Source organism: Perca flavescens, chromosome 6 (assembly GCF_004354835.1).
Source record: "Perca flavescens isolate YP-PL-M2 chromosome 6, PFLA_1.0, whole genome shotgun sequence".
Classification (NCBI taxonomy): domain Eukaryota; kingdom Metazoa; phylum Chordata; class Actinopteri; order Perciformes; family Percidae; genus Perca; species Perca flavescens.
This window is the reverse complement of record NC_041336.1, coordinates 22,264,110-22,278,687: the sequence shown is the minus strand read 5'-3', so window position 1 is coordinate 22,278,687 and position 14,578 is coordinate 22,264,110. Positions and strand designations below refer to the sequence as shown.

Here is a 14,578-nt window from a genome sequence, read left to right as displayed (position 1 = left end):
TTCAACTTGAACCCCATTTTCCCATGCATTTGTGTCTAAGTGACAACAAAAATCTTTGAAATTGGTCCAGTGTTGAGAGAGAACATTGTAACCGGTAGCTGCAAACCGGGCTGTAATCCGTAATAAAGTATAAATTATAATTATAATCAAATGCACACTGTTTACGCATCTACTAAAAGTGCTGTTTTTGCCACTGACATGCTCAGATTTTCTGGTGGGTTTAGCGATAGCGAGTTCAGGGATGTTTCACTTTTAGTGGACGTAATTTGAAAGTGGACAATTGTCCATTAACGTTACACTGCAGCTCAATACTGGACCAATTGTTGCTCCCATCAGTCACTCAGACACAAAACATGGTTAAATAGGGCTGAAAGATACCGAAGTTAGCCTTTAAAGCTGCAGTGGGTGGAATGCAAAACGCAATAATTTGAAGTAGAGGGAGACCTCTTCCTGCAGATCTCCCTCCTTCCTCTCTGTCGCACACACTCTCTCTCTGAAATAATAATACTGTAATTGACCAGTGTCCTGTCACAGGCTAGATTGGCTAACGCCTGGAAACGGAGCCCAGAAGAGGTGCAGAAGACTAGTTTTCTCTGACCCAGAGCCGGCCCGACGTATCAGCGAACTAAGCGGCTGCTTAGGGCCACGGGGATACCAGAGGGACCCCAAGAAGGCTTGAAATGTCCCACAATATAGCTCATAACAGAGCCGGTCTATTTAAAGATAAAGTGTTGCTGTTTATTGGTCTCACATTAGCCTTTAAATGCTTATTTGCACATTATGAGTGCTTAAACTAATATTTACAATACACAAGTTGGTTTAGTGCCAAGTGCAGTGGCAACACATTACAATGTGGAGAGTCCCCAAACCAAATCCTGCTTAGGGCCCCCAAAAGCCTCAGGCTGGCCCTGCTCTGACCACTTGAATTACAATATGCTGAAAGATTATGGAATTTTTGCCTAATAACACTAAAAATAAAGTCCCTACCCCAGCTTGAAGACAGACTTCTTTCAGTTAATTGTAGTTGCTGTGTCCTGAAAAGGTATGTGTTGAAGAGAAAGAAGCAAATCTTAAAGTGTAAGACACCACAATGGACTTTAATCTGTCTTATTAATGATGAGGATGCACAAGTGTGTGTGTATTTGGAAAACTGAAGAGCCAGTTCATTTATTTAGACATCTTCACAGAATGTTTATGAATAAGAACACATTACACCAGAACACAAGAAATTGCAACAAACTTAAACATCCTTCAAAATATTTTTTTCTGCAATGCATAGGACATATGGTCTATTTAAGGCTCAAGGTTGTGTTCATGCTTTCCTTGGAATCAGATTGTAGATGGCAGGTGTGTTCAAACATTGACTGTTAAGCTATTGCTCCTGGAGTCCATTCTGTGGTGGAGAGCTACAGTACAAGCCAGTTAGCGATCATACAGCTCCTTCATCTCCTTAAGGACCTTGATACTCTCGCTGTATCTTAACTGGTTCTTGTTAGAGCACTCCTTCCATCTGAAAAAAAAATAAAAAATGGACCATTATGGGTCAGCTCAACTCATTCAGGACTTTTAGAAGTTTCAGAGGTTTTAAATTGTATACGATAACCTGACTTCATAACATAACAATTCAACTACGTTGCATGTTGACCAAGTCACACAAGAACACACACGGGTGTTCTTGTGTGACCCTGACCTCGAGGTGGGTTGTCTACGGCAGTGTTTCCCAAACTTTTTTCAATATTGTACCCCCTTTGAATTGCTTTTTTAAGCCACGTACCCCCTGACCAGCGCAAAACATTTTTGGTAGAAAAAAAAAAAAGTCTATATAAAGAGGTACAATACAGCGCCAGCAGTGATATTCACTAAACAACAACCTTTTTTAAACAAAAAGATTAAAATGTTACATTTCAAAATGTTAAGAATCCATCACTTAATTCATTATTATTTTAGGAATTATGCATGACATATTTTAAAATTAGCATTTTTGCAAAGAATTCACGTACCCCCTGCAGTACTCCAAAGTACCCCTTAGGGGTACACATACCTCCATTTGAGAAACACTGGTCTACAGTACACAACATCAATGAAAATGTGAATGATTATTTCCAATAACAAGAACAAGTTGCTTGTCACAAAGAACATACTTTTGTCTTATCTTTTTCCAACGTTCCATGTGGTCACATATGAGAGAACCGGATACAGGAACTGAATCTGTTAACTGTGGAAAGACAAAATGTTCAAATTTAGTTAGTTACCCGTTTAACTAATGAATCTGATGTAATAATAGATGTCTGCCATTCTCACGCATATATTTTACAGAACCTTGGTAACGGTGGGTTTTTCAGTCTGTGGGATCCTGAGATTGATGGGTTCACCAGAGGTGCTGATTGGACAGGAGGTTGGAGGAGGGAGTCTGTACACAATCTGACCTTTACCATTGATCATATCGGTAAGCTGGAAAAAGAAAGATTTGTAAAAAGAAAACATTTACACAATATTATTCCTGGCGTTACGATGCCCAAAGACTATGGCATAATGACATCTTTAAAGAAGTTAAGAAATTACTAATACTTTCTAGTAAGTCTGTAAGGACTTTTGTAAATACTTTGTTTAAAAGTTAAATTTCATTAACAGTTCATTTTACTGTTTCAAAGGCAATTTTCTGCTCAATCACTGATCATAATAACGACACAGATTCAAAGTTTTAAGTTTGGGGTTTTACATGGTTAGTTAAAACTAGAGATGGCCCGATACCACTTTTTTGCTTCCCGATACCGATTCCGATACCTGAACTTGCGTATCGGCCGATACAGAGTACCGATCCGATACCAGAGTGTAATATATTTCATTATGTTTTAACAGCTGTATACTACTATCCCTGTATGGATGTGATATAATTTCTATCTTTGTTGTCGGTCTGGCTCAGGTTAAACTCTTTGTGAAACATGAACAAACACAAACAATGAATGCCCCAGAACTTTCTTTTATTCTCCAGTTTAACAGTCCGTTATAACGGGAAAAGAACATAAATAAACTACTTTAATGTAGATTTTCTTTAGGGCTTTATTACGTGGTATCGGATCGGTGCATAAACTCCAGTACTTCCCGATACCGATACCAGCGTTTTAGGCAGTATCGGAGCCGATACCAATACTGGTATCGGTATCGGAACATCTCTAGTTAAAACACATTAAAAAAAATGTGGGGATGGAAATTAGTTTGTTGTGCTCAAAATAACAAATTACAACTGAAATACTCAAAAGCAATTTCCCTCTCTTAAACAACAAACCTGTAGTTACAGAGTTATATGACTGCATCAACCGTAAATAATCAAGCCGACTACAGTTACTGCCCTCTGCAGTAGGGGTGTCCCAGTATACCAGATATTACCCAGTATACCAGATATTATATATATATATATATATATATATATATATATATATATATATATATATATATATATATATATATATATATATATATATATATATATATATATATATATATATATATATATATATATATATATATATATATATATATATATATATATATATATATATATATATATATATAGATAGTGCAGTGAAACGTACTGGTAGTGACAAACCTGCAGACAATTTCCATTATTATTACCGTGACACCCGTTTCAGAGGGACTGTGAACACAGCACAATACTTTTGTTTTCAGAAGCAGCTTTAAATTGCTGAGCCACAAGAGAGCACCCTAATGCTGGTCAGACTGAGGGAGAGAGGTGCTTCTGGCTTGAGAGACCCATGTACCAGTTAGTGTGCCATTGTCCAGCAATGTTAGGCTTTTGTGGACACAGTGCTGCATTTTAAATACTTGCCAGTCAACTGTCCTGGGCTTTTAAACAACCAACCTGCTTGAATTGATGATGATTTAAGTCGTTCACTTTTTAGTGTTTGTTAGGTGTGATAAAATCCATTTGTTTAAAATAGACAATGTACAGCTGCTGTTTTGTATGTTTTAAAATGTGTGTTGGCCTGTCGAAGGAGAATTTCTGTCACTGCTTTGGGACAATCAATCAATCAAGTTTGAGGGCCTTTTTTATATTTCAACTTCCTAATTAGCAATACCCAAGTTTGATGCAATATTGTGATAATACTGCTCTCTGTAACATTTTTGGCCACAATATAAGCTTCCCTACTCTGTAAGGGAACACAACAAAAGCCACCATTCTAGTCTACAATTAATGAGTCTTTCACGGTTTTCAGTGAAGCACAACTTTAAAATTATACTTGACTTTGTGGTGATGTTTACATGTTTTGAATACAATTGAAGTTATCCAGCATAACCGTATAGCCTCACCTCTTCCTCCACCATACTGTGTGGGGGGCTTGGGAAAGCAGGCAGCACACGGACAGAAGGATTGTTTCTCATCCAGGAACGACAGATAGGATACAGTGGGGTGCTGGTGTTGAACTGAGCCAGATCCACACTGCGATCAAACAACTTAATAATGTAAGCATCTAACAAATGGAGAAAGACAGAAAATGGGAAGACAAAGAAAAGGTGAGAAATTGTACAATGAAGTAAAAAGGCAAAAGTGACCATACAGTAACTGAGGGACAAAAAGGACAAATACTACAATTTTATTTGTTGCAGAATTATTTTCTATATGCAATAAGTTTACTTTGTTTGTGCTGATTGCTCTCTGGTATGCCCTCATCCATCTCTTTGCGCTTCTTCCGCCGGTGCTGTGGAAATCGAGCTGACAGCCTGGGAAATCAAAGCAAGGATAGGTACAGAGAAAAATTCATAAAAGTTACTGCTTTTACATCTATTATGGTGTGCTGTGCAAACATGCAACTTGTCAATGAGAAATTATAAAATCATTGACAGGGCAGGACCACAGTGAGATGTTTTTTTTTTAAGCCACAATTGTAAACTGTAAAAAAAAAAAAATGGAATTATTAAATGACTTGCCTTTTTCCAGCAGACAATGGAGACAAATCCCTAGAAACAGCAAGTGAAACATGAAATCTAAAAACAAGCCTTTACACTTTTTATTTAATGTTGAAATAATATAACAAATATTCACTAACTTCACAGCAGAAACTACTGTATATCATACATTCTACGAAATTGGCAAATACATTTTAAATCCAAATCCTTGATCCATACTTGTTTAAGGAGTCTGCTGATATTTTTCCAGAATCGCCCTCATTTTGCTCCCTGTTCAAAATACAAATATATTAGTCTGATTGGAAAGGAAGAACAATTGATTAGATGAGTTTCAAATTTTAATATTATTAGTTCCACTGACCTTTCATTTTCACTCCTCTCTACCAGTCCCTTTAACACAGCATCCAATCTGCTCCGTGCACCAGCCCCCTCTAAATCTGCAGGAGTAATAATACAAGTTGTAAACAGTGGATGCAAGAATTAACGTCTAGCTACTGAAAACTCTCACACCAAAGAATTCATATTCAAAGCATACTTTATTACTGGATTTGAGTAGTTAACGTTATTGATTAGCGTTACCAAAATGCAATAGGCTAGCTTAGGTCAGGAGGACATTTACATCAAATTGCCTTTGGGATGAAAATGTAGTAACGTTAACGATAACTGTTACTTACCTGGCCTTTCAGTCTTGATCTTGACGTGGTGCATTATCTCCACCTTTCTATAATGTATTAGCGTTAGCGTTAATTAGGAAAAACGCCGACTTTTATAACCACTAATTTAACCACTATCGTTGACCATGCAGTGTTTATAGGTTGATACCGACTTGTAACTTATGCTAACGTTACTTGACAATACTAGCTAGCTAACTTAGCTAGGACGTTTGCTTGCTAACGTTAGCTGGCTGCGGTTAGGATAGAACCGTTTACAATCCGTTAACGTTAGCCACCTTCTGTGTTAGCAGTAACCATTGGATAACGCAAAAGCCAGTTTCTCAAGCCCAGCGTTATCTACGTTTACCTATATTACGATTAGCTGACTAATGATTACCCCTAGCGGTTTCCATACATTTACAGGAAATAAACTGCAGATTGGGCGTTGTATTATTGTATCAGACCGTAGCGCTTACTAGCTCAAATTACCGTTGCTAACTTAGCTTGTTTTTGATCAACAATCCTTTGCAGACTTTCCTCTTCCGCGCGCTGCCGGTTTCCTATTAACTGATTGGCGCTTGTGCTGTGAGGACATTCCACATGATTGGGTACATTTGATGTCCATCATATTTAACTCGGTGCCTATTGGTTGTAAGTCTTGTAGTAAATAACGATCGGCATAAACAGTGGCGCTTTCTTCTGGTTTCATCGATAGTGTTACATTTGTGTGAAAGGGCTAAGTAATTATGTTTTCAGTTAAAAAGTCGGACTCGTTGCATGACTAGATCTTTAAAGTGCCCGCTTTTGCATCTTAATTTGCTATTTAATGGACAATTTGTGTCGTACTGGCATTTGCCACCATGGTAACTTTCTTTTGTGGACATGCCAAGTCAACAAAGACGGCCGGCGGATGATGTGGCCTTCGTCTTTCTAAGTTAACTGTTATTTTACGGTAAGACCTAAGTAAGACATGCCGATCCAGCTATCATTTATTGTCAAAGAACTCAGTTGGGATCAGGTATAAATCAGAACCACACTGAAGCAACTTCTTCTGTGCATCCTGTCTTGTGTGCTATGAATCACTTGTGACATTCTAAAGCTGTAATGAAATCCAGGTAAGATCTAAAGATCACATTTTTACCTTCAGTACCTTCAACAATAGTTACAGTTGGTCATATCAGAAGTGTTTTGTTTTCACAGTGGGCCTGTGTTTACAAGGAAGAATCCCTTTCAACCAGCATCCAGAGTGGGGAAGGCATACTACCACCCATCCCACAACCAGTCCCTGTCAAATAAAAAGAAAAAAACAGTATGTAGCGATAAATGTTATCATACTGCAAGACATATTTGATTCTTATTTTACTTTTCCTAAGTCATCGCAAATATTTCAGTCTCTTTGTTGTTCTTTTGCAGACTTTGAGTCCTGTACGCTCAAACCAGCGATCCAGTCCACAATTACACACTCGGAGCCCAGAGAGCCAACGGCTGGTTGAGCCACGTGGCCAACATTTTTCCGCCTCGGATGGACAACCTGTTTTTGCAGAGTCCTGGCCCTCCACTGAGTGTGGATCTTCTCCTGCCAGCAGTACAACTTCATCTGACATGGAGACACATAAACAGCCTGCAAGAGCAGGACAATCCGCAGATACCTCAGAGCTAGGAGTTCAGCAGGACTCCGTAATGGCAAAGTATGTTTTTGTTTGTAGTTTCAAGTCAACACCCTCAAACCCTCAAACGTAGTGGTGCCTATGCCCTAAGTTATCCTCGTAAACCAATCTGTAACTTTTTCTCGCAGTGAAAAGCTGCAATATGTAAGGCATGACTGACAGTGCTATTGTACCATTATTATTGGTCAGTGGTTCTTTTAAATAATAATTTGAATCACTACTTATAGCCAGCATTGGCCTTTGCTCTCCCAGGTACATAGATCGCTTTCGCCATGGTCGACCGCAGAGTCGAGAAGAGCGCCAGCAGATGCACTCAGCCATTGGCGAGAAGCAGCTGCCTTTTTGGTGGATGTCACCCTCATCTTCACCCTGCAGTTCAACACCAACTAAAACAACAGACAAAGGTACATTCTCGCTTACTGTTTTATGTAGGGGTTATTAACTGTCACCAGCTCCTAAATTGTAATGTGGAAAGCAACCTTGCTGGTCAAATCTTTCTGTGGAATCCCTTCCTCTGAACAGATGGACCTGCCATTTACAGTCCAGCCGGACAGCGCCGACACGACAGGTCCCTTTCCCCGTGCAGAGGATCGCTTAGTGTGAGTGCATTTACCTACAAATGTAGATTAATTTCTTTTTAAAAAGTAAAAACAAACCACCAGATACTATTCCATCTTGTTTTTTTATTCTTTGGGTATGCTGTTATAAGGGATTGTACCCTGTCTGCACCCTGCCCTTGTTTATGCCAGTTTGTCTGAATGCCCGGGCAGCAGTGCCTGCAGGAGAAACTCCTTATACAGACTAAGTGTGCATATAAACATTAGCATTTTAAGACCAGACCACATGTCCATTTGGAAACCTCTGTGTTTACTAAATATCTGGGAAGCCATCATTTATGCAGCCAAGTTTGATACATGTATGGCTTGTTCAACCTGCTCATGTCAAATGTATCACCCTCACAAAATAACCTCAGTATGTTTGTTAACAATATTAGGCCAGATAATGTGACTGATTTTAGATTTCTTTTTTTTCACTCAAATGGTGCATATTTAATTATCTAGTTGTATTCATTTAGAAAATATTGTGAGTGTTCTTTTTAATGAAACCTCAAGAGCAAACCTGTGGCTTATTGAGTGTTCTGTCTGTTCTCCTTGTTTCTCAGATTTTGTCAGACACCTATCGGGGTGAATTAGATGACACCGAGATCCTACACCTTCAAGAAAAGGCCAGCAGACTTCTGCTGAGAGGGTATGAAGACCAGCGAGTAACATTAATTATAAATTAATTCATACCTTGAATTGTAAATAACTTTTTGTCTTTCTAACAGTGAATGTACTCTGAGTGATGGATCTATCCCTGTCAGCTCAGAGGGCCTGGAATGCTCCGAGTTCTCTTCTCCAGTCAGTGTTGATGAGCCAGCACGAAGACCTGTTATTCCCAGTTTAATAAGATCTACTGGTGAGGCAAGAGTGTTGAGTAATATTCATTTCAGAGTTGGAATTTTGTCACTTTTTCTTTTGAATTTAAATTTGATCAATGCCATTCCTCTTTTTATATTATGCAACTTGTAGTAGATGATTCCTCTTTTTCCATTCTTGTTTTTTTAAACTGAACTGCTGTGTCAGTGTTATTGTGCAATGTGTTTATTAACATTAACATTTCAGACCCAGTTCAAGCTGTGTCCTCCTGTGTCATTCCTTCACTGGTACCTCCCACACGCCGGGAAGAAGACATCTTGTTCCAGTGGCGTTTAAGGAGAAAGATGGAGCAGGCCAGGGAGTGGCCCCAGTCCCTGCAACAATCCAGTCGGCATGGTCCCACTTTTAGCTGGCAAGCCCCCATTTCAAGCCATCCTTCAGCCAGTGGACCGGCTTACAAGGTTGGAGTCAAAGTTTATGATGTGTATATTTACATGTTTTTTTGTTTATTTATTGCAGATTTTCTAAATCCTTTTGATTTCCTCTTTCTTGCATCATCTATAGCAACATCAGAGTACACAACGTCCTGAATTCTCACACAAAGCTTCACATTCGCACATCACTGCTCCCCAGCCAGAGACCAAAGAAGCCCCCGGACCATGTCCCCCAGTTTCAGGTCCACCTCCTGGCTCTTCAGTCTCTTATCCCCAGACTGTTGCCCATGTTCCTGCCCATATGCATTTACTCTGTGATGTCTTGCCCTGTCCCATCCAGTCGTCTCATGCTAACACGCAACAAAACATTTCAGAAAGTGAAGATGAGTCTCCGACAAAAGTTGTCCGAAAAAAGACACAGAACTCGGTGAACACCTTCACGGATGAGATTATTTGTGAATTTATGCCATCCCCACGACCGGCTTCATCTGGAGCTATAGAAGGAGCGGGGCTTAGTCGCCACAGAAGATCTGAGAGGGAGAATGCTCTGACAAGAGAGTCAGAGAAGAATGCGAGGAAGACCGCTCCGTCCATCAGAAAGCAGAAGAAATCAACACGGTAGTATTGAAACATGCACACATAAAAGAAATCAAGTCTGAATGCTTAAAGGTCCCATGACATGCTGCTCTTTGGATGCTTTTATATAGGCCTTAGTGGTCCTCTAATACTGTATCTGAAGTCTCTTTCCCGAAATTCAGCCTTGGTGCAGAACAGCCACTAGAGCCAGTCCCACAATGAGCTTTCCTTAGGATGTGCCAGTTCTGTGTCTGTAACTATTGAGGAGGAGAGAGGGGGGGGGCAAGGTGGAGGGTGGGGGTGTGGCCTTGACCAACTGCCACTTTGCTCGTTTGAAAGCCATGATGTCTCTCTCTCTCTCATGGGTGGGCCAAATTCTCTGGGTGGGCAAAGCAGAGAAAAGGGAGGTAACCTTGCTCCTTATGACCTCATAAAGAGCAAGATTCCAGATCGGCCCATCTGAGCTTTCATTTTCTCAAAGGCAGAGCAGGATACCCAGGGCTCAGTTTACACCTATCGCCATTTCTAGCCACTTGGGGAACGCATATTAATGTTAAAAAACCTCAAAGTGAAATTTTCATGCCATGGGACCTTTTTAATAATAACCTTTTTAAATAATTTTAATTTTTTTGCAGATATACTGCAGATGGGGAACATGCTGATGGACCTGGCTCTACAAACAGGAGTTCTTCACATCAAAGAGTTTCCTGTCATAAGGTCATGCCGTGGCCAGCGCACCAGCAACAGGAGGGAAGCCAGGGGATTCCCAGTGAGCGCTGTACTGGCGATCATGCACCACCCTCTTCTCCAATCCACAGTGCCTTAGGACAGGTTCTCAAGTTAATCTTTTTTTAATGCTCTCTATGTAGTTTGATTAATACAAGGGCCATATGAAGCCACGGAGGCTGTCTGCATATATTTTGTCTTAATGTTTTTCCTGCTGTCATAACTTGATAAGTCACAGCACTATGAAGAAGTGAAAGATGTCAGCGTGTTACTGCTCAAAATACAGTAGAATTTATAAATCTTAAAGTTGTTATTCACGCTTGTTTACTAAAGCCCGACCGATAAAGGATTTTTAAGGCCGATATCGATACAAATATTTGGTGATTTAAAAATCCGATATAAAAAACTTAAGATATGACACTTAAGGGTTAAACACGAGTGTTGCCAACAGGGATTTTGTAGAGTGCCCTCTGGTGGACAAACTATGCAACACCAACACTCATAACATGGTTGAAGAGCGTCTGTTTTGATTTTATTTTTCAAATATTCATTTATCGGCCATTATAAATACTAATATAGGTTGGAAAATGCCTAATATCGGCCCGCCGATAATATCAGCCCGCCAATATATTGGTCGGGCTCTATTGTTTACACAAGGTGATTATCAAATCCAAGAAACCTATACTTGAGTTCTTCTAAGGTGTCTTCAGTAGACTGTGTGTTTGTGAGACATTGTCCTATTAAATCATTTAAGTTGTTAGAATGTCATGGAAAAAATGGCACACATTCTTTAAATATACTCCATTTACTACAGATATTGAATGGTGCTGCCATCACTCTGCACACCTTGTATTGTTTAGATGTCCTACATCATCACTTGGGGATGTCATGGTAATCAGAAGCTGCATTAACCAGTAGGATTTTCTCATTGGGCATTGACAGGTAGTTTCAAAGGTATTGTTTCCCACGGTGGATTCATCTCCAGCACAAAGGAACCCTGACTCGTCGGTTTCACCTACCTGCACTTCCTCTGCACCGCCACATTCTTCAGTTCCGCCATGCAATGCACAGAACTCAATGGAGGTCATTTCACAGCTGCTGCAAGAAGCTGAAGGTGAGCTTATGGCAGCAAAGAGCCCCAACCTTTAGCCTGTAATTAATCGTGGAGAATATATTCTGACCTATGATTAGTTTCCATTCCCAACATGCCACAAGCCTTAAGGTCAAATCCTCAAGAACTTTCTCTTTTTTTTTTTTTTTTTTTTTTTTTTGTGCTGTAACATTTGTGATCCATTTTAAACTTCCCTTTAGTCATAACTTCATACTGTCTTTCGGGGGTTTAAATAACAAAACAATAACTTCTAACGTTGGTCCTCTGATTATATTCCATTATGAACCCTCTTCAACAGTACTGTTTTGTCCTTTTTCAGATTCAGATGAAAAAGAGTTTGAAGATGACCCTTTATTACAAGTCCTTCGAAAGCAGAGAAGATGGGTAAAGGAGCAGATCAGGTAAAATAATAACCTATAATTGAAATTGCTCAGCTAGCCAAATTGATTGTCATCATTTATGTAAAATGATGTTCTTCGTAGAAGGCCAGTCATCTTAAATCATAAGAATTGTAGCTGTTAGAATCTTCTAAACATAGCACTCGGCATTCCAGAAAACTAATCTTCTGTATTTTTTCCTTTTAGTGAAGTGGACTCTGTGTTACAGAGCGACAAGTTACTTGAACGTTGACAAGAGGCACTTGATGTAGTCACTTTTTATTTTATAAAGAAATAAAATAATTTTGTTTTTATTTTTGAAGAAATATTGCCACATTAAAAAGTTTGGAGATATGTTTGTGTGCATCATTAATCACAATTACAATAAAGTGCATTTTACAAAAGTTGCACAAACAAAAACAGCAATTTCAGCTTTCAAATGCAGAATATTTACAAAGACTGGTTCCTTGAAACATCATGTAAGATTGATGAGTAATGGCAGAGCAGTATATACAAACCTCAGAGAGCAGGGAATATTAGAACAGTGCCAGGAAAAGAACAAATGGGTGTTTTGGCACACGTTGAGTGTTGCTGTGGATAAATGAGCCTGAAGTTATTCCTGCATGTTCCTGTGAGTTCCTAAAGGCTTCTATTACACTTGTTTTCTCATACACAGTGAAGATGGTTGAGATTTGAGTGCTTGGTATTAATGTTATTTGGTCAGGATTCTGGAGTCCTCGGTTTGCAGCATCGGTGCAGATATGATAAGGATGCCATCTGGAGAGACCGCTGACTCCAAAGCCATGGTGTCCACTCCCTTTGGGATTCGGTAGCGGCGGTTAAACTGCCGTGTTGTAACCCCTGGACCATCCTTCTAACAACACATTAAGAAAAGTTTTGAGGATAAGACCAATCTTAACTATTGCAAATAAACCACAAAATACATCGATGTTCCTTCCAGAATACCAACCTTTTTTTCTTCATGCTTTCCTTGCACTTCCACAAAGTCTCCTGTTACTTTGACCATTAGGTCCTCTGGGTTGAAGTGCTTTACATCAACTTTAACTGTAAAACCACTGTTGTCACAGTTAACCTACCAACAGGAGTGGAAATACAGTGTATTATTATATAGAAATAAAATATTTCTAATCACAGCAAATAGCCCAAAAAAAAGCCCTATTTGCCATCACCATGTACTAAATAGATCTCCTTAATGATATTTGAGCGTAAAAGTTCATTCTTCACCTTGGAAACAGTAGTCTGACAGAACATTTCTACTTGTTTTTTTAGCTTTCAGCTGCAAATCGGGGTTTTCAGCTGTTGAAAATGACTGTTAGATGTCAATTTTATTTGTATAGCACCTTTCATTACACCTAAACCCAAAGTGCTTCACATTAAAAACAGCATACACACTAAAACAAATACACAAGACAATGAACAAAAAACAAGACCTACAAGTGTGACACACACACACACACACACACTGTAATTAAACAAATGTCTGAAAAAATAAAGGTTTTGAGTTTGCTTTTGAATGCAGACGCAGTTGTGATGGACCTCAGGTCATCAGGCAGATGCTTTTTTTTAAAAAGCTAGGACCTGGAGTCAATATACATGTGTTAATATACTGTACATATATTTCAATTTCAAATTACTATTGTAAAAGGTTATTTGGTATCACTGTGTTTTAATTGTGTTTCCATGCAGTTCTATTGAGCCAGTATATTAACTTCTTAACATAAGTGACTATGACCTACCTCTGCGGAGCTGGTATTATCAGTCTCTGGCATTAGTAATTTCGGAGACCAATTATATTGTCCATAAGTCCCATTGAGCCGAGGAATAAGAGGTGGTAAAACCTTCTCCCATGGGATACCACCATCTGGCAGATTGGGTGGCAGGAAGAAGTCCATTTCTAATCAGTAGGGGGAAAAAATTAAAAAAGGAGAGTTGACTTGAGAGCAGTTGAGGCTACAAGGCATACAACACTGACCACAACCTACCTCTTCTTATATTCCCTGTCTAAATGAGTGTGCGGGAAAGGACAGCCCCTGTTTAACTGCTTGTGGTGAGTCCTAAAGCAGTACTGTGAGTACCGATGATGCACTGGTGCGCCGGTCTGTCTGACTCCAAGCTCCTTGCCCTCTGGATGCTTGACGTGACTGACTGACTGTGTGTGTGTTTTATACTGGAGTTGCGTAATTAGTTGGGAATTCATAGTGGGGCACCTTGCCTCTGTTATGTTCTGGATGCGTACCCTTGGGTGTTCAGGCAGGACCATTTTGGATAAGAATGAATTGTTTTGGGAGTGACGCAGCTGTTGTGAGCTCATTGGCAATGGATGTGTTTATTAGCTATTAGCCTACCAATGTTGTAGCCTGCAGTTTATTCCTAGGGTTAATGCCACCGATACAAACTGTTTTCTTATAAGACCTCTTACGAAATATATGCTTAAGGTCGGTTGTCAAGGAAGGTCTATCCAAAAATAAGTTCAAAAGAGATGTTGTTAACCCTCGTGAGCTGATGCCAGACAGACAGTGACAGCAGGAACGTCCCCAACACATGCCAGAGCATGTGCTTTCCCCCCCATCACTCACTCTCACAGTGGTGGAACAAACTATTCAGATCATTTACTTAAGAAAAAGTAGCAACACCTCAATGTAAAAAAATACTCCATTATAAGTCGAAGT

General features: G+C 39.5%; 3 protein-coding genes across 4 annotated transcripts; 1 reads left to right on the top strand and 2 right to left on the bottom strand.

Moving 5' to 3' along the window:
• Positions 1-1,137: 1,137 nt before the first annotated feature.
• Positions 1,138-6,159, bottom strand: lin37 (lin-37 DREAM MuvB core complex component). The gene is made up of 10 exons (XM_028579575.1): positions 6,069-6,159; positions 5,601-5,647; positions 5,288-5,363; positions 5,146-5,196; positions 4,948-4,977; positions 4,655-4,740; positions 4,330-4,490; positions 2,320-2,451; positions 2,142-2,215; positions 1,138-1,510 (listed from the first exon to the last, which is right to left on the bottom strand). Exons 2-10 carry the CDS (start codon positions 5,632-5,634, stop codon positions 1,423-1,425), a joined length of 732 nt encoding a protein of 243 aa, XP_028435376.1. The 5' UTR covers positions 5,635-5,647; positions 6,069-6,159; the 3' UTR covers positions 1,138-1,422.
• On the top strand, positions 5,868-12,242 carry proser3 (proline and serine rich 3). The gene is made up of 14 exons (XM_028579524.1): positions 5,868-6,531; positions 6,679-6,694; positions 6,780-6,888; positions 6,993-7,267; positions 7,499-7,650; positions 7,769-7,845; positions 8,409-8,494; positions 8,574-8,704; positions 8,911-9,125; positions 9,229-9,716; positions 10,310-10,505; positions 11,343-11,514; positions 11,831-11,912; positions 12,096-12,242. The coding sequence occupies exons 2-14, from the start codon at positions 6,684-6,686 to the stop codon at positions 12,139-12,141; spliced, it is 2,040 nt and encodes a 679-aa protein (XP_028435325.1). The 5' UTR covers positions 5,868-6,531; positions 6,679-6,683; the 3' UTR covers positions 12,142-12,242.
• Positions 12,151-14,065, bottom strand: hspb6 (heat shock protein, alpha-crystallin-related, b6). Of its 2 annotated transcripts, XM_028579585.1 has the most exons (4): positions 13,892-14,065; positions 13,646-13,803; positions 12,859-12,981; positions 12,151-12,762 (listed from the first exon to the last, which is right to left on the bottom strand). In XM_028579585.1, the coding sequence occupies exons 2-4, from the start codon at positions 13,799-13,801 to the stop codon at positions 12,601-12,603; spliced, it is 441 nt and encodes a 146-aa protein (XP_028435386.1). In that variant the 5' UTR covers positions 13,802-13,803; positions 13,892-14,065; the 3' UTR covers positions 12,151-12,600. The 2 variants fall into 2 exon arrangements, with proteins under 2 accessions (XP_028435386.1, XP_028435385.1); XM_028579584.1 differs by lacking the exon at positions 13,892-14,065 and having other exon boundaries at positions 13,646-13,885.
• Between the last annotated feature and the right edge of the window lie 513 nt (positions 14,066-14,578).